Source organism: Barbatula barbatula (assembly GCF_947034865.1).
Source record: "Barbatula barbatula genome assembly, chromosome: 15".
In the NCBI taxonomy this organism is placed as follows: domain Eukaryota; kingdom Metazoa; phylum Chordata; class Actinopteri; order Cypriniformes; family Nemacheilidae; genus Barbatula; species Barbatula barbatula.
Genome location: NC_136778.1, coordinates 3856363 through 3877038, shown reverse-complemented (window position 1 = coordinate 3877038; position 20676 = coordinate 3856363). Strand labels below are relative to the sequence as shown.

The window sequence follows — 20676 nt, the reverse complement described above, 5'->3', positions numbered from 1 at the left end:
CTCAGTATGATGAGACGCCCTCCTATCTACCTTCATTATAATGTGTGCCCTGAACTGAGAAATGTTGATTAGAAACGATGGGCTTCAGGTAGCCCCGTCACATTGTTAAGCCACAGCAGGGATCTTTGTGAATGTGTCCGGCTTAAATTCTTACCGGGCTTTGAAAAATGTAATCTTTTGGAGATCGAACCTATTATAGGATTCCGCTAAAGCTGCACGGCTAGGTCATCACTGGAGGATGAAGTTGTGCTTTTTTTATTGCTGTGCTTTAGATATGTTCTGTCTTTTTGGGAGCCTTTATATTGATAAAATTAAAGCCGTCAGGTCAGAGAGAGAGCGACGCAGCCCGTTTCTCATTACCCTTCGAATTCGCATACAAGATGAGTAACTTGGTTTAGTGTAGGTGGTGTACGCAGGGTTAAAATTAAACAGCGCTGTGATTTCTTCTCTGCCTGATGATGACTCCAGTGCCTTGACTGGCACTCGAAACAAGCTTCGGCCCTTTGATGAATCTTTCATAGTCTTGAGAGACGGCGTTTATGCAAATACGCCACGCGCTCCTCAGAGGGTCCAGAGCTTTCAGAAACCGATGACGTTTGCCGTGATTTAGGCCTGCTCCGGTTTTACTCGACTCCACGATGAGAGGATTAATCCTGGTCTGAATTATTTGTGCGTTATTTACGCCCAGACGGCTTTCCATCACTGACGTGACGAGCCCGGGACAGAGCCACCTGTCAGAACACAGCACTTAACTTCTTAATGGATAATGTATTGATTTATTTTGTCTTTCTTTTGTGCTGTAATTCATTTTACATATATCTCATCTGTGGGCTTGTTTGCTGTGTACATGCAGGGACTGTATAGATTTTTTCTTGTCGGGATCGGGAATAGCACAAATGCTTATTTTCATTCCAACTTGGTTATTCGTCTTCGCATTGATAATTAAGAGCAACATCAGCGTTTATCTTAAATCACTAATTCACCCAAAGAGGAAAATGTTATTTTTAATGTCAGTTTCTCATTGTCTAGGTAAACTTGGCATTGGAGGTGTGAGATCATGGAGTCCCACATATTACGGTTTTACGGTTATTGAAGCAATCAAAACTGTAAGGGATTTATTTGAAGAGCCTTGATGAAAGAACACTATCATGCCTTATTACGTTTTTTAAATAATATGTTTATTGCAGATTTGTCGTATAGCAGAGCTCTCCCAAGCCAAAGTCATTAAATGATTATGTGCACAGCTGGATTTTCAGACCTGAAGACGGCTGCACTACGGGTGACTGCCATTAAACTCAGTTATAGCTCTTGATCTTTAATGCTTTAACTTAAATCTCACATGAAGAACTTCAGTCTCGCGTACAGTTCTACAGATGGTAGCACCATTGGGATTCAATTACAGATGATATTGCATATATTGACCTGAATTGAGACTCCTCGGCAGATTGTTTTCCTCTTTATACACTTTACTAGTTTTAATCTATTACAACGGAACTGTTTTACACGGAAGGAAAACTTATAGCTTGGTTCACATAACTCTCCATTTTGCTTGTGGCATATTTGCATATGACACAAGGCGCCGCCTTCTCTGTTTTGCAGAAATTGAGAAAATGGCTGCAACTACATATCAAGTGTTAAGTTGCTAGTTTAGTCATGTTTGTATTTGGAAATAGTCAACATCATACCAAACTGGCATAAAATTATAAACATGTCCTTTGAATAAGTTAAAGCCTGAACCTCTAGCCAGAACTGAATATCCATACTGTTGATCTGAGGTATAAATTGGAAAGTCCTAGAAGTTCTTTTATTGGGTTGTAAGTTTTTACTAAAACGATTAGTAAATTCGAGTTGGGGCTGTGCAAAGATTAATTGATTAATTTCGTCAAGAACTATATAAATATATATCTGTGTACTGTGCTAATTTTCTATATGTCCCTGTACTGTGCTCATTTTGTATTTACAAAGACATATATATTTTCGAATAATATAGAATATAAAATCAATAAATGTTTATATATAAATATAAATGAATGCATGTAAATATTATAGTAGTTGTAATATATGAATATGTATACTATTAGTGTGTGTTTGTGTTTATAAATACAAAATGAATATTCACCTTACATAGACATTGTGGTGAGGAAGGCGCCACCGGTCCCGCGTCACGGCTCTCGTCCCGCCTTCCTCACCACAGACATATATTATGTAAACGCAAACTTTTATTCTGGATGCGTTTAATTGCGATTAATCGTTGCACAGCTGTACCATCATTACTGATAATCATAGCATCCGTTTCATCATCACTACGGTCCAGACGTGCCCGCAGTTTCCTCTGCATCTCTCTGACACAGTCCGTACATTATAGGAGAGGACCGGATTTGCAAATGTGGGTATTCTGTGCTGTTCTTTCTGAGAGGTTTCCTCCATTACCAAGTGTATTATAGCTCATTAGCAGTCTCTGGGCCGACGGGTCATTATGTTTTCCCTGAAATGATTAAAAATGGATTTGAGTTGTTTACAGTGAGGCAGAGGAAATTAATCATCTTAACTCCAAGTCCAGAGTCATGCGTTTCTGTCAAGAGACATCTCTACTGTAAATACCTGCCACACGCTTCTGTCGTCCTTTTAACAATGCGGAAGTCACCGCATGCATCTTCAATGCCGGCACGCTGCGCTGAATGACACGGCTATTGTGTACGGTTCGCATAATGCAAATGCCATTCTTGGCTTAACAAAGAACCGTCTATGGGGTGTTTAATGCGCCATTTTCAATTACGCTAATTTGCCTGTTTCTTGGATTCAAATTGTTTGCGGCACTGTTTTTAGCGTGATGGAAGTCATATGGCGATTAACACAACGCCTGTTGCCAGCTGTGCTGAGCCACAACAGCAATTTGACTGCAACAAGCAGAGAAATGAAACTTTAGGGAGTGTCGCATGAAAGCAACATTATTCACTTGATCGTGAATGCATAATTCTTCTCTTGCTCGGAGGTAAATGACTTGTTTTCCACTCGTTCCTGCGAAAACCCCAGACGCCTGGTGCACCTGCTATTAGCAAAAGATCTTCCCTCCTCTGATAGAGCATGACAAGCAATTTCCTCTACGATATGGGGCCCTGCAACACGGGGCCTCATGTTGGCTCAGAAAACAAGACCGTTTGCTTCATTCCCAGCTTCTAGCTGGGACCACTCGGTGTAAACTGTGGTGTAGTTATTTTGTGCGTGTCACAAATGATAAATAAACACAGAACTTTGTTGCAAAAATCATTTCTATTGAAGCTTAAAGGCCTGTGAAGCCTTTAAAAGGCAGCACATGGCCTCTCACATTAACCTTAAATACGTGAGCGGCGATGATAAGTGGCGATAAGTGCAGGAATTCTGTTCTGTGATCTTGATCCCTCTCTCCACGGGCCTTTTTTTGACACGGTGCATTAGATGTAAAAGTAAAAGTGCAAAGAGCTCTTTCAATAATGCCCCCTCATTTTAGCTCTTCCAGCTCAACTTCAGCTCGATCTCTCATTGTCCCATCAAGCACCTCTCCGCTTTCTCCTCTTTTTGCAGATATAAGACGCAGTTCAAAGTGAGATCCGTTTCTACTGAAAGATCTTTGTTCTTTTTGAAGCAGCACACGCACTTGCACCCAGATGTGATTGACAGAGGAATACATGTGTACTTTGTTACAGAAAGATAATTGATGTTTGCTGATGCAAATTCGGAGACTCGTGCGTCTCACCTTCTGTGACTTTCGGTGTGGCAAGAATTAGATCAGTTGGCTCTGATGTAACTTATGCTGATGTTAAATATTACAAATGCAAAAACTTGCTTTGTTTTGTTCTTGCACATTGAGCTGCAAAAATTGAGTGTCAAAAATATGTTGAAAAGGAAAGAGTGCCACTTGAGACTTGAGTTTTAATCAGGTAACAACTAGGTACGTTGAAGTGTTTTACCCACATAATGGGTTTGTGTTAATAATGTTTTGAGCTTGGTCAAGCAGTTAATCGGTGTTATAACAAATGTTCCTGAGCAACCTAAGCCAATTCAATTCATTTTTCCACACTAGCAAAGATGAGTTGCTGCTCGCGCTCTCGCATGGCTTTTCGGTTCTCTGCGGGTTGGCTTTTCCTCCTATTAAAAGCAAGGTCAATTTATCTACACCCCTGGAGTTGCTTTAAATTAAGCTTGTTGGGTTCACAAATCATAAACAGGGGGCATCCATAAAGAAAATGATGTTTCTTTACAGTGTATGCCATCGAAGTGCTGTGAAAACATATTAGACTCATAAGTGTATGACAGGAATATTATATATTTTATGAATTATGCAGTTGAGAACAAGCCTAGCATGAGAATAAAAGCAAAGCTAAGAGAAACCTCAGGAGGGATCTGCTCTCAGGCTTTGTGCTTCTATCGGGCTCCGGTACATTTGCAGCGAGAGGCAGGGCTATCAACACTGAGAGATGAAGAGCAATTCTGGCCACCGTGGATTTCATCAGGTTGCTGCGTCATCGTGTTTTCTATAGGCAACAGATGTCAGCACCGGGACGTATAATTAGGATATCTGTCATTGTTAATAAGCATTCATTGGGCTGCTTGTGATATTATTTTAGCAAAAGAAAATTCAGCAGTAAGCAGAATTGTTGTACCATTGTCATCCGTGACAAATTATTCGAATGTATTTATTAGTATTTATCTGAGAGCTCTTAAGTGCTAAATTAATTGCAGATAGGTCCAACAGTATTAAATAATTGCATTTTTGCAGAACATTTTGAAATTACTATTTTAAATAAATTAGAAAATAATGTTATTATTTTATCCAAATATTTAGTTGGCTTGTTGACAAATACATGTGTCCCATGGTGTGGCAGCAAAAAAATGAGAAAAAAACTAACAATGAAGATAAATCTCTCTTATGCTATTTTAAATTATAAATACAAATATGCTATTTTAAATTGTAAATACAAATATTAATAATGTAAAATAATATATCATTAACAGTTTGTTTTCAAAATTTCAGGGATTACTACTGTCCAGTTTGAGATTCCTTTAGTCATTTCTATAACTGACGTTTACACAAATGTTTTTTTTATTGTTTTTAGGCTGGGAGCTCTGGAGTTTTATTTTCACAACCATCAATGGCCGAGATCACAGTTAGACAAAACCTGTGATTCTGAGGGCCCAAATCCAAACCTTCGTCAGGCCCGATTGGTCCATTATTGTCTTTGCTAAATGAAAGCTTTCTCCTGAGAAAGGAGCAGTCATTACTTCATATTACCCAGTAATCAGAGAAAAACTTTATTGACTGATACTAAAAAAAGAAAAACACTGCAGCTGTCTAAATAAGTACAAGAAGCAAGCGTGTCTGTCCGTGAAAATCCATAACCGTGACAAATACACTTGCTTTGGGCGAGGGAAATTAAGTCCTGCTTCATATGCGGTAATTATTCCAAGCAGTTTATATGAGAAAAAAAAAACAGTCCTTCGTTTACCCTTTCCACAAATGGCTTGTCCGTCAAGCTGCTTGACCTCTGAGCCTTCATGTTGATAAGGGCAAAATTTGCATCGGCAAATCTGCTCTCACATCTGGCCCCTTCATTTTTCATACAGGACTTCACAGTTTAGATCAGTAAATGACTCATTTCTCTTGTGTCAAACCTTCAAACTTTGCCAATTTATTTCATATTCCTAAGTCTATGTTATTATTTAGCACTCTAAGGGGTGAAATGGCTCTGTTTGTCGGTTTGTAATATGCTTGAAACAGTCTTTTGTCATCCCGTTTCAGCGCTGCTGGCGCAGTATTGGGATTTAAGGTCAGACGCGGTGCCGGGACGGACAGTTTGAAGGATTCTGGCTCATGTCACAGTGGAACTGGATGAAGCTGAAACGGGCTTTACTTAGATGCAATTTCACACTATAGCGGCACCGTCACAAATGCAATAAGCAATGTGGGTCCACATGCCTTTGTTACAGAAGTAAAATTCTTTACATGACGTTTTTGGACGGCATAAATCCTGTTATTGCTTTTTAATGTTGCCTGACTCTACCAACCTGTTGGCGTCTTAGATCACTCAAAAACGCACTGCTCCTCAGGTGGCTGTCTGGAGAGGATTTGCGAGGTGAAAGGTTTGCAGTCTGAGCGTTTGGCCTGTCTCTCTTGGCTCTGCAGGTGTCTGATTGGACATGAGCCGGCGCTCATTGAGGCGAAGAGACGAATCGCTCACAGTTGGCCAAATCTCTAATTCGAACATGCTGAATCTGGCCCGCCTGCACAGCGAGATCAGCTTATTGTTTTTATCTGGCTCTTATTGCATTTTATACGTAACTCCTTGATTTCCCTCCTCGGGCTCTGCAGCATTTTTTCTGATGACTGAAAGAGTATTCCCCCAAATTCGACCCCATCTGATAACAGCATCTCTAGACATGTTCAACAAAGCAAGCCTTAACAGCCATCACTGTCAAACTATTACTGTTGCATATCTCCATGTCAGCTCATCGTGTTACAAGAACAAAACCTTTCATTATACATCAACATTTGATGATGGCGCTACTTCTTGTCTCCTAAAGGTCCATTCTGGCCTTTTCTGCTGCTTTTGCTATGGCCATTTAGCCTTAAACTCTCGTAATTGGATTACTGAGCCCTGGCCATTAGAAGCCACTAATCTCCTGCGTTAATAGGCTGTGGTATTTTCAGATGCACCGTGCCATATTTGGGTAATGCACGATTACTTTTGTTATTGCGATCTGTTTGTTATAGACAAATCCCAAATGACACCATGAAAACTCAAGTCTCATTTATGATGTATCTGTAAACCGAATTGTTTTATAATACATTCCCGTGGTTGGAATGTAGCTTCCTGGTTTTGTAATTCACACGTTTTTGCACCATGCACCATGGGATACCCTGACAGGGTGAAAATTGGTTTATGTGCTAGGGTTGACACGTCGCTGGATGTTTTGGAAGGATTATCACAGCTCGAGCAGACTAGCAAACAGATCTTCATAGGCTTCTTGGCAGGTTGTGGTACAGTAGTACCTTTTTCATTATTATTTAGTGTTATGGTATGCCTTGACATCTGCATGTTTCAGACGGTTTGATCCCTTGAGAATTGTTACTTTAAACAGGGCTTGACATTCAGCATTGTCATGTGGTTGAAGTAAATTTGTCATTCACATTCAGTCCAAGTACTTAATCATATTTCATTTGAAGTGTCAATATAATTGTTTTGGATCCTGATTGGTCAAGTTTGCTTATAAGCGTTTACCTAGTGTCCGCTGTTCGGTATTATCTTACGTGACTTTTATTTAGACAGGTCTTTGGGAAGACAATTTAGTTTTAGCATGTTTGACGATAGCTTCACTCAAACAGTGAAAAGGCTCGTAAAGTAAATGTATGTGTTTATATCCTCATACAGTGCAGACGCAGACAAATCCTTGTTAATCTATGTTCTATATTATATGGACTGTATATTATATGGATTATAGTTACACATAAACAAGCACAAGCACAACCACGACAAATGCAATTCAGCATTTGTTTTTTCTAAGCGCCGTCACTTTATCAACTTTTGCATTATTTTACTTGTCAAATATTTAGTTTGAATATGTGAGTGAGGCTGTTTTTTCTGTTACAGGTCATTGATTTTTGTGGTTTTAGGAGCAAGTCTCTTGAGAAAATATAAGGCTCAGGTTTCTAGTTTGGGCCCAGCAAGATTAGCAGTGTTATAAATGTAACCATTTGTGTCATTGTTAAGCGTAAAAGTTTAGCTTAGAATGTTATCTTAATACGTATTCACTATTACGTACTATGGGGATGTTTTGATATTAAAACTAGGACTGAGTTCAATAAAACTTAGTTTTATTATCTGACCTTGGTTATGGACAGTAAATAGCAAGCGCTTACGAGAAATAACTTGACACTACATTTGACAATGTTTGAGGGGTCAGTGCCATTTAAGTCTAGATATTCGGTACTATTCTGCTGACCGTCCTCTGCAAAATCCAATGGACAAAGTTTACATGCCGTTTAAAATTGTGTGAAATGTGTTTTCATACCTTACAAATAATATGCTTCTTTAAACTGTTGAGTAAAAGGGTCGTTTTTTAGGCAATGACTGAATCTGTCCTGAAGTGGATCAAATCCCTGCCGCTGGGGTACACTAACACGGCTTTCCTCAGCCAATCATAAAGACGCCCAACAGACTGAATAAATCAATGGCAGAGCGGCGGTTAAATTTATGCACAGCTGTAAATCGTATTTATTTATTTTCTGCTGCTGATGTATTTGAATAACTGCTTTAGTTCCCACATTTCATGATGCCTTTTATTGGTTCTCTAAAGGTTAAATTCTCTTCGGCTATAACACACAATATGGAAATCTTAGTTTTTGCATGAGAGCAGGCTGCTCTCATTTATGGCTCAATACAATTGAAATCTCAATTGTTTTTTCTGGAAAGGTCACAAAGTTTATTTTCAGATTTATTTGCTATAGAGACAGTAAGGGAGAAATTCTAATGCCAAAGACTACTTTCTCAAAGTTAAAACACTTACTTTATAGGAGCTGTATTTCCAATATGGATTTATAAATACAATGTGTGGCTTGTAAAGAAATCTGAGTATTCTTCTATGAAAGTTTTTTCCTTTTTCTTTTTAAATACCAAGGATTTCTTTGTAAGCTATGTGTACGCTTACTGTAGAGTATGTCGATATAAAAGTGAAACGTAATAGTAATTCTAATGCTCATGTGCTCACTTAAGCCTGTTTTGGTCATATAAAGGCGACGATAACAAAGATTTTAGATTCGCAGGCCAAGGTCAGATAAAGTCAAGAGAGAAATATTATTCTAAGGTTTTCATGATCCCCGAATGAGATCCTATATTCATTTTAGCAGTCCTTTAAATCCATATCATGCTGCAGCTGCATGCAGAGTAATACGTTGGATCTTTTCAGGAGAAACTCTCGGGTGGAAATTCTGATGCAGTTGCAAAGTTGTTGCTTGAGATGGTTGCTTACTGGACCGAGTCAAAAGAGCTCACCCCTATATCCCTTACCAAAACTTTGGATGTTTTGCAGAGCTCCAACAATGTATACTGTAAGTAGACCATCAGCCTCGAAGGCTGGTAGGTCTTTGGCAGATCTTTGGCTGATCTTTTTTCTTTGTCATGTTAACATTTATCTGAGCCAGACAGGGGAGAGCGACGGAGAGAGAGAGGAGAAAGGAAAGTGTGATGTTGACATGTCTTTTCACTGAGTGTTTTGACAGGTGTACGCAAAGCTTCTTTCTTTCCTGGTTCTCTGTGACTGCCCCTATCTGATCGCTTTGGTTTCAGACCTCTTTATCGTCTGGTAGGAGCAATGCAAGTGCACTTTTTGTGGAAGCTAAGTAAAGGTCAGCAATAAAGTACTTGATTTTATCTTTTGTGCTGTTGGGATTGTGTGCTTGATCTCACTCAGGTACTTCAATGCTTCAGAAAGCATCACTTCTATATAGATAGTTGGGTTGGGTCGATACCAACATTTTGGCTTCGGTATGATATCAGCCTCGAGTGTCTTGGTGTCAGTATTGAATCAATACCTTTGGGATACAAATATACAGTGTGAAAGATGCTATTAAATTAGCGGCGATCAATGAATAGTGCTAGCAATTCATTGTCAGTGCTTTTAGTTTTTAAGGAGTGTGCGTGCGTGCGTGCGTGTGTGTATCTGCATCACACACCACAGTTCCTGTTCAGTCTTTGATTTAGCGCTGGATAACATTCACGGTCAATATGGCTTTACGTTCTCATGATCTGTTCCGCTTTATCACTAAGCACACGTGCGTCTCAGTGGCCTATTTCATCACAATGCTGAAAGCCTTTATCCATCTATCACTCTTCTGTGTCGTCTTTTCTCCCAGCCCCTCATTTTCATGTGAATGGCAACGGTATGGCCACATTATTGATCCTCAAACATTGTCTTAACAACTAAACGTTGAGATTACAGAGATTATAGGATATTGTTCCAGGGCGTTTTAATTTGCTTTTATAATTAGACTTCAAGTCTATTTTTGTACTTTTTTTATATGACAGTTTCAAGGACACTGCAATGCATCTAGACATAGAAGCTTCAGTGTCCGATTGAAAGTTGCAACAGGATCCACAGCTGATAAAGTCCTCTTTCTATTCCACCTGGCTCTCTATTCATCCGCTCGTATTTTAAGCACAATGGCCTTGTGTTAGTGTATAGCCATCCTATTATAAAGATGCCTGCTCAGCCTTACGAAAATTAATTTATTCCTCAGCTGTCAATCACATCACTGCACATGTTCACTGCATGCAAAGCGTGCCACTAATGCAGATTTAATTCATTAAGGAAAAATTCACCAGAAGCACAGTCCTCTCAATGGATCTCTGTTTCTCTTGGTTACATTGTTTGTCAGTCTGACTATGTTGGAATATAAGTTGAGTTTCAGATTGTTTAGATTCGCCCAGCACTAGATGCTAGAAACATATTTGTGTGTTTTATGGTTGGATTGTACTACACGCAAACCAGATGCGAGCAAGCTTTTCAATTATTGCCGCATGTCTTGTACCTCAGCCAAAAGGAAGCCGTCGCAGCTCACGCAGCCTTTGGCTACAGCTCTGGGTGTAATTTACGGACTGCATTCGTATAAGAGCGATGATTCTTTCTCTCTCAGATTCCAGATCCAACCTTGGGGAAATATCACAGACTTCATTATTCATTTAATGCGGTGCTGAAAAAAGGTTCTCTCGGTACATATCTTTAATACATCACTTTTACAATGTTTTCCCTAAAGATGAAAAAGATATTGCGTTAAGAGAGACGGGGTCCTTTTCATCAAGCCTGTCTCCGAGTACATTACTTGTTCTCCAGTGATGGTAGAGAAGATCAAAGCCCCATAGTTCTTTGCAAGCAGCTATCAGTTTTGTTCTGACTGTGCTGCCCTTGTCAAGACTGCTGTGAATGGACTTGTGGTCGACCAGCGTGGGTTTTTCGATAGCTAATGTCAACATCCAAAGAACAGGATAGCTATTTATGTGTAGGTTTACACATTTGCCAATGGTATATTGAATACCTGCCATACAATTTCCATAGACATGAAAATATATTTAGCATTGTTCAACTGGCCAAGCAGGCATGATTGTAACAGTCAATACTAGTGATAGTCATGTTTCAATATATCCCTCCATCACTATAATGGACTCTCTCATCCGGTCTGCTTTAATGACACAAGTTGCTTTTACACATACACTTATCTTACTGCCACAAATGTTGATGGTCACTAATTTTCCTCTAATGACATGACATTGACATAAACCATGTCCAGCCGGCCATTGTTTTAAAGGCCTCCGGAGGAGCAGCGTGTGTAATCGTGCCATTCACTTTCACTCCAAACATGGTTTCTCATTGGTTGGATTTTCTTCTCATCCATCGTTCTGCTGTTGTTGAAGCCAAAGGCTCTGCCTCGTGGGCTGGAGCTGTCTCACTTTGCTGACGTAAGATAAATATGTAGACGTGTGCAGAGTAATTGCTTTCAGGTGGCTCTTTCAAAAGTGTCTCCTGCTCACTTTGTGTGATGTACTGCACTAGATCTTAAGTAATGGCAAATGATGTGCACAGCTGTGCATTTAAAAATGTTTAACAAATTACTCCATGTTTATTGTCTTAAGATTTGCATATTCCTGAAGTTTATTACAATTATAAGTTGTGATTATGTTCTACCTGCTACAGTATTGGACCTTAAAGAGGTCGAGTGAATTATTTTCATCAGGTCTTGGCAAAAATGTATATATCATGCTGTGTGGCACGGGTTTGCAGAGAAGGGGACATTTTTGTCATTTTTACAGCTAATAACCATATCTGAGCATTGAGGCTTGACAATTTGGGAACAAAATTTAGTTTTGTTTATAGGTATCATGTCTTAACAACACTTACAATGCTGAAATGTTGTAGTAGTCACATTTGTAAATTCTGTTTGCTTTTTTGAGATTAATACAATAAATAAGAAAACTAATTTCCTATGATATTATAACGAAATGAATTACTGTTTGTTGGAGTCTTTTCTTAACCATAAACGTTAGCTTTTTCAAATCAGAAAACAAGAAAAGAATAGAATAGAAAAAGAAAAAGAAAAAAGGGAGGGAATTATAGAATGTACAAATGTTGTGTGGTTTAAAACAATTCATTGCCTTTTAAAAAATGCAGTAAATCCCTTTTATTTGCTAAAAGGAGTTCAGCTGGGCTTTTGGGCTTCGTGATTTTCATCAGGTAATGCAGGTTGACCTTGTTTTGTGTGGTAGATGGTCTGTCCGTTTTACCTGGATTGATCTGGTAATAGCTTCCCCTTCAGAGCCATTAATCTTCTAGACCTAAATCGGGCCTCCACAAGTGTCTGTGAAAATTCACTCAGTTTAATGAAGTATCGAATCATTCTTCCCATTTTGTAATAATGTAGTGCTCCAGTGAACTTACAAAATTCACAAAGACAACGTCACTGCCGGTTTTGCTTGCATTGATAAAATTCTTCATATTTGCATATTTTCAACAGTCTGTTAGTTGTATTGTATTGTGACCTGATTTGCATTCAACCCGTTTACTGTTATTCTAGATTAGCCATATTTTATTTTTCATAGACATTTTGTTTTCCTCCCATGAGTTTTGTTGGCATTATAACCGCCAGCCTTTGTCAAAGCTGTCTATAGCATTAGGGAATTGGTTTCATTGCTTATTCCCGAAAGCTTGTGTTTGCTGGTTTCTGTCTCTAGTCCAGATTGCTCTTTGGGTCAGTGTGGAAGGTTTTGGTGAGGTTTAAAGGGTCAAGGTGCTCTCAGCAGCTCTCTGTTCCATTCCCTTAAATCGCCGCTGTAATCTGGGTAAAGGCCCATGAGGTTCTCCAGTCACCATCCACTGACAAGGCAATATATCTTATTTAGTGTAAGTCCGCATTGTGTCTGGCCCATCCTCGTACATGCTTGCACTTGGACCTCTCAAAGTGGCACAGAAGAGGATGTTTTTAAGGGACTTTTCTTGTTTTCTAGTGTATATTCATCCGAAATGTACTTATCTGGCTAACTATCTAAATACTTATTTAGGATTATTAAAATGTAGAATTGTTAAAAAAAATCATAGCATGTTTATTTCTTATTTAAAATTGTAGTTTATTTTAAACTACATTAATTATTATTGTTGGCTGTTTTTGATGTCTTGGTTGTCCATAAAAAATAATCTGTCTGGTTGTAAGCGTTCTTCCAAATATCTTTCTCTGAGTTCATCTGAGATGCCCGTCAGAAGGAGAATGTCTCTCCTTGTATTTGAAGTCTCAAGGACAAGCGCACAGACTTTATCTAGGCCGTCTAGGTGCTAGGGAAAACACTAGAGCTATGCACACTTAGAGGTGTTGACCTTCATGTAAATATGAATACCGAATGATGTACGCAGAGGTAAGAAAGTCCTCATTAAGATCTCCAGACAGGCTCAGCTGTGATATCAATATATGTTATATGATGTGAAAAGGATGTGTTATGGCAATATAAGAAGCGTTAACCTTTCTGGTGATGTCTGATGTCATGATCTCTGCACACATTTCTCATTTAATTCCATTTTTTATTATTATTGTTTTATGGCTGCTGAATGGTGAAGCACTTCTAATCTTTTATCAAACTTGACACGTCATTGGATTGCAGTTGTATTTCTTCCCGTTTGCTCTCCTAGCGTGTTTTGAAAGACACTCACGCTCCGTTCTGTTCCTGCTCAGGGGACCTTTGCTTTGTGGCCTTTCTGACACACAGGTTGAATTTCCAGTAGGGATGAGCTGATCTCGGAGATCGCTTAAACAGACTTGCTTGCAGGTTTAGTACAGCGTCGCATCCCCTTCACCGAAAGTAACAGCACGCATCTTTTATTAAAATACATGAAAAGCAAGATTGGGTTTAAAACACTGTGCAGTTCGTTCAGAGTGTCGTTTATGAAACAAATGGGTAATTGATACTGTCATACATGTTATGATGTCAACCATGACAATATTAACATGTGGTCCACATATTAGACTGTTTTGTATTCTGCAACTTCCATTGTATGAACACAAAACTTCTAAAACATCAAAATATATATTGTTTGTGTTGTAAAGAGGAAAGAGTCATATGTGACATAAGTGGAGATAAATGATGACATAATTTCTTTTTTTGGTGAATTATCCTTTTAACTAACAGGCCACCACATAAACTGAAGGCATTTCCTCTCCGAGCCATCAATTTTTAAGCATTTGACTTGGTCTGATACCATCACCGACAGAAATGCACCATATTTGCCGGTCCAGGGATTTGAAGCGTCCCCGCTGGTTTAAAATGTCAAAGGAGTAAAAAGAAGGGCCAAGTAGCAGACAGAAGATGACAGGCAGGCAGCAGGTTTACAGCAGGATGTGTATACTGTGCGCCCTCATCTTATCTGCTGTTATCAGTTGCCTCCAGGATCCTGCCCTCGGCAGAATATCAATGCTTCTCTGTCTATCAACAGACTCCGTAGACCATGCAAATATGAGTGATAAAATAAATATAATAACAAGAGCTGCCCGAGGTTACACGTTTCTCTGCTGCTGTGTACAGCTGAGGTTAAGCTAACCTAACCCCCTCCTCTTCTGTCTCCCTCTCCAGGTGTTTAGAAAGAAAGCTGTTGAACTGGGAGAGAAGCTGTTGCCGGCTTTCAAGACCCCGACTGGCATTCCCTGGGCTCTGCTCAACCTGAAGAGGTCAGTGTGGCACAAACATGGTTTTACAGGGATGTCATTGAGGGATTTGTTTTCTGCACATCTCGCTAACTCCCAAGGGCTGAATCTTCAAAACTAGTAGCATGTTACTGTGACCTATGCATAGTTTTGTCAAATATGAAAGCAAATCCGGTTTCGCAGGTCGGTTTAGGTCTGAAAGACATTTTTTTTCAAACAGTCTTTCTTTGCAGTGCTTTTACACTGACATGAATAGAATTTGGCACATTTTAGCTGGCTTTGTCTCAGAAATGTTAAGCGTTAAGAGCTTTAAATCAGATGCTGATGCTTGATAGCTTTAAATCAGATGCTGATGCTTGATAGACATCTACCTATGACTCTTCTATTAAGGGTATTCAGCGCCAAGATTCTGAGAAAAGCTACATGTCGGAGGTTGATTGGATGAGCCGTCACCTCACTACCCAACACTTGCCTCTTTACAGCCTAGAATCGCTAGTTAAGATGATGCAAACTGGCTAGCGAAGACGATGCAAACCGAGTGGGCAGCACATAGCAGAGAAAAGAAACATAATTCACTTTTTATCAAAGCTCTTTCCCTTAGTTTGAGTGTCCAGGTTATGTGTCCTTTAAACTGGTGTTTAGGCTTGAAGCTTCACCATTTTATACAGAACGGCTTTATACAGAACGGCTAATACAGCTTTCCGCCATATCTGCACTTAGCACAAGTGCTCCTATCACCTCCGCTGAAGGCCAGTTCCTTTTTCGATGTGGGTCACTAGCTACATCATTAATTCTGTCCGCAACGCTAATGTTGTTACTTTGCGCTATTGTTCTCTTTGGCTCGACCACCTGGTGCTGCCGGACGTCTCTAGTTCATGTCGCGGCCTCTTTTTTGGGCTGTATGTGATTATATAAACGTGTTCATGTGTTGCTAATGTATGTTGTACTTTAATGCTTTTTTGCTAGATGTTCACGGTTGAAGGCATTTATGAATACATTTGTTTTTTATAGGATTGCATGATTTCCTATGACAATAATTGTGGGATGAAGTCAACTCTGACCTTGTCAAGCATGTGCACTGTTGATTCCCACCATTCATAAGATTTCTATATGAAAATATGAATGTAAAATATTATATGGCACAAAGTCAGGGTTTGAGATAGCAAGTGACAATTGTGACATCATTTATTCAGTCCTTCGGTTAGTGTTTATTTTCAATTAAAGTGAAGTTTGAGTCTTACCCTTGTAGTTTCGTTTTTCAATAAATATGGAAATGGACACGGTTGATATGCTAGTGTACTCGCTAAAGTTAATTGCAAAACCTCACCAATAAAGTAATAATACATTAGGTAGCTGGAGCTTTTAAACACTCGGTGACAAGCTGTTGTTTGTTAGAGAAGTCCTCAGTGGCGCTATCATGCTTGATTTAAAAGCACCAGAGAGGAGATCATAATCATATTCAGCGTCTGATGAGAGCATGAATCACAACCATCTTGAGTTTCTCCAATATGAATTTATATTCTCCTCTGAATTCGTTTAATTGTGTAAATTTGAGATGATCTCATGTAGCAGAAAGTGATACGTTGCAGGGAAGTTATGAAACCCACGTAAGGCCTTTATTAGGATGGGATGATAAACAGCCCATGAATCTGAGTTCGAGCAGTATATTTGGACCGATTCATCTGAACGTCAGACAACTTTATGGACTCGCCGATGTGGGTATTAACCCACTTGAGGTGGGAGCCAGCTCCTAGCCAACCGATGTTTGAATTTTTGTGACTTATGTGCGCCGTTATTATTTTGCCGTCTGTCTGCCCGAGTCCCCAGAGGTCCAGAGAGCAAATTAGAGGAGAAATATGACAGAAGAGGCCTAATTTTACAGACAACCTTGACCTAGATTTGGCTGGAGCAAAACTTGGGAATCTCAGTGGAAGATTTTCTTTTTGCACATATATTCCTGTAGCTCGTATGGTGCTGCGTGGCGTTGGCAATGCCAAAGTTAAGGTTTCGATACCCAAGAATTACACGAATTGATCAAACATACTGGCTTGTCGATTAACGCACCACGCAAATGCAGAAATGTAAATGTAATGTAAATGGACATTCATAAAAGCAATTCCCAGGGTGAGCATACAATTCACACATTGTATTATCTCCAATTGTAGCATAAAATTGGAATGTTAACATTTAGTGCTGGTTTCAAATGCACAAATTGTTCAATTAACTGTAAGGTGGCATGACTTCCACGGTGTTTGAAATGATATCAGCGGGAAAAGTGTCATTATTTGCTACTTGGTTCTTGTGAGCAGCGGTTTAATTTGTTCTTTCTCTAGCGCTTTGAACGGTTGTTAACATTGTTTAATGCCTGATTACTTCACTTTTTATCAATTAAACACATTTCAGTTCGCTTTTCGAAAGGATACATTCATGAGCCAATCCGTTTCACGTCATTTGAAAGTGTAATAAACGTTTGAAGATATCAAAACATTGTTCTTTGGAGAAAAGAGAATAACAGTAAATTAGTGACCAATTCTTTTCATAGAGAAGCTGAACATTTGTAAGACGTATACGTACACTTGCAAATGCATTTGAAGAAAAAAGAGATATTACGCCCTTAAAGCGACACTATAGAACTTTTGCTCATGGTTTCCCCCATGTGGTTGATATGCGCAATCGTCTGTTACCCGTGGGCAGCGCAATACACCTGAACTTGTTTACTAAAACGATGGAACCGGCGAATGCAGAAACGTTGTTTGGAAACCAGGTCGCGAGCAGGGGATGGCTGTGTGTACCAACACAGAACTTACAGCGGCAGTAGAGCTTATCGGAGTTGTTTATCCGAGTTGAAATAATTTTAGAGACATTATTTTAAGGCCGAAAAGTGTTGCTTTAATAAAGCTCTCACAGTTGCATAAGTCCTTACAATGTCCCGGCTTATAATTTGTTAAAATAAGTTATGACTTGCACATTGCTAAATATCTGTGTGTTGCCCCAATGTTGGTTAAGTATAACCATACTTCAACTGTGTTATATTCCTTATATTTGAAGTCAGCTTTTTCAATCTTAATGTAAATTATAAATTGTTACAACTAAGAGCCGAGTCTTGTCTGCAACACTTCTCCTTAATTATGTACAGTGTTATTTTCACATTACCGTATAGCCCCTAATGGGAACTTTATGTTCTAATTCAAGTAAAACCTGAAGAACGGCTAGTACAGCCTCGATGTGTGTCTATTGCTCACACCGGTTCCTCCTACGCCTACAGATGCGGACCTACGTTTCAGCATATTCCACATTTGCTTCTTGTTAACTATTCAAGAGGGGAAGTTTCACTTATAAACATAAGTGCTTCATTACATGTTTTTCCCTCTATTCCCCTTGCTTAAAGTCAAGCAGCCTAAAGCATTTCTATATTTTTACTTCTGCATCCGTCTCTAAGTGACTTTATCCAGACACGCTCAGTTAAAGTGCGGTATTAAGTTTCTCTACTTTTCCAAACTTCTCTTAACCCCTGGTCCAGTCAGCCCATCACATCATAGTGTGTAGATGTTGATCCCTGTTGCTATGCTTTAACATCCTCCGCTTCAGTGAGATCTTTCTCATGGGCATGGTTTAGGTTTATTCCGCACCCATCTTGTTTGTGTTTTATATTCACTTGAAAGAAAGCATAAGGATTACCAAACTCTAAATACCAGTATGATTTATTTTATTTTATACAAGCCAGTTAAAAAGTACTTCTAATGCATTTGTAATGCAAAATATATTATTGTACTAAAATTGTATGTGAGAATCGGTCAATACAGTCTTTATTCTAATATTTTTTGAATTATGAATAATTATCGAAATAAATTATCTCCACAACCACAAAGCAATGCACTAAACACCATTCCATACACCTTAGCAACAAGATAGCACTGCCCTGGCAACCGCCTCCTGCGGTTCCCAAGTTTTGCATGGTTAAGCATCCCTCTTGTTTTGTTTGGAAAATGTAAAATTGTATTTATTCTGACAATGCAATTTGAGGCGTAGGCACGGTACATGCAACAGTGAGTCACACGGATGACATAAGCACGCATGCATCAATAGGCAGCGCTCAAACGAACCGCGGCCATGAATGGACACTGATTTTCTATTGAGGTGGGTAAATGTGCCTTTCACATAATGCATTTGCCTCATAAAAAGGCGAGACGGTAATTGCTTGATGGTTGCACCTCGCTGCGACGCTCAGCGTCAGTTCAAAATGTAAGCTTAATAACGGAGTTTAAAATAGACATCACGCCACGTGCTGTTCTGCCATCATTTTCCTCTCCAGATAATTGATGTCCTCTAAATGGTATTTTACAATTGTTCACTTTTATTTCAGTTACTCGTCTATTACAGATATGCCAATGGGTTACATAACAAGCATTTTATGCCTGATAGATGCTTTGGACGGGATTGATGAGGTTGGAGCTTTTAGTCGTGAGACGAAAAACAAGAGGAGGGATCGAGAGGTCAGATCATAATGAGACATTACTCTCCTCTCTGCCTTCGAAAGCCGCAGCTCTGTTTGATCCATTTTTACGAGGCTCTTGTCACCCCAGATAACACGCACAATGATGGAACATTGTTCTGATTTTCAATTGAGCTTTGCATTAAGCAGATGTCACAAATAATGTAATGGATAAACGTATTTTTTTAATAATTTGTGTTTTATTGACAAACAGCCTGGTCTACTTTGAGCCCTGAGTGTAAACTCTATGAGATCAATTTAAAAGATTGTTTTTAGGAATATGTGGTGCGATTGTCCTAATTTTAAGGGTCATTTAGCTTTTTCTCATGGCGGGAGAGACCTAAATAGAAGGCAGTGGTGTTTCTTTAGAACACAACAAGAGTTAACCCAGATTTCTGTTTGTCCTGTTGGATCAATATCAGTGTTTTGTGAAGGAAGATGGCTTTATAGATCTCTGTAACGTTGAGCATGTATGTGTAGCCTATGGCCTACCTAAATCAACTGTCTGTGTGACCGAGACTGGGAGAGCACCACTGGAACATGCCGATGTTGAACATTAAAGTCTGACTGTTTTATCAGCCTGAGGATACATGAGACTGTGTTCGGTTGGTCGAGTTCGTATTTCACTCCAGCGCTAGTTAATTATTCAGGCTAATGGTATTTTCTCTGTGCTCTGTCAGATCATTTGTTATATATCCCATACTGCTCATTAAGTGTCTGTCTGGGTTTCTACAGCTCAATGTTTCTAAAACAACAGTCAAAGAATGGCCATTTAATGTTAACAGACTTAAACCACTAAATTGACAATCGTTTAATGACAAAAAGACATTATGTATATATTACATGTAAACATATTTTAAATGACTGTAGGGCTTTCAAACGATTAATCGTGATTAATCGCATCTGGTAAAAAAGTTTGTTTACACATAATATGTGTCTGTGTACTGTGCAGATTATTTTTGTATTTATGAACACATGCACATACATGTTTACATATGTATAAAAAATCAACATGTATATATTTGTATTTATAATTTGATCTATGTAAATTAGTTTGGTTGTTTAAAATGTTTATTAATTGTGATGCGATCTGGGAAAACCCAACACATGGTATCAAAACTGTAATATGTCAATTTGGGTTTTCCCAGATCGGTTACATGCCCTTTTCAAAGCCGTTTCTTTTTTTAGCTAATCAATTGTATGTTACAAATGTTATGGCATCTGAAATGGGCTGACCGCTATGATTTTTTCAGGAACGGAATTTGAAAATTAACAGGTGTAAAGTTAGGTGATGAAAATTAAAGCACAACAGTCAAGTATCACAAGTAAAAGTCACTTTACAGTGGTAAAAGACTTACTCTATATTTTAAGACTTCAACACTAGAAAATTTAGTTTTTATTAAATTGTTATTAGTTTATAAAACCCGGTGCTCCTGAGGGTGAGCTTCCCTATCTCACGATAACGTTGTATAAA

At 38.9% G+C, this 20676-nt stretch overlaps 1 protein-coding gene across 1 annotated transcript in view; it reads left to right on the top strand.

Annotated features, from left to right (window-relative positions):
- Nucleotides 1–20676, top strand: part of man1a1 (mannosidase, alpha, class 1A, member 1) — a 71037-nt gene that overhangs the window by 32140 nt on the left and 18221 nt on the right. The window contains exon 5 of the mRNA XM_079474449.1: nucleotides 14640–14734. Within this exon, the coding sequence (XP_079330575.1) occupies nucleotides 14640–14734 (95 nt within the window). The remainder of the gene's footprint in view (nucleotides 1–14639; nucleotides 14735–20676) is intronic.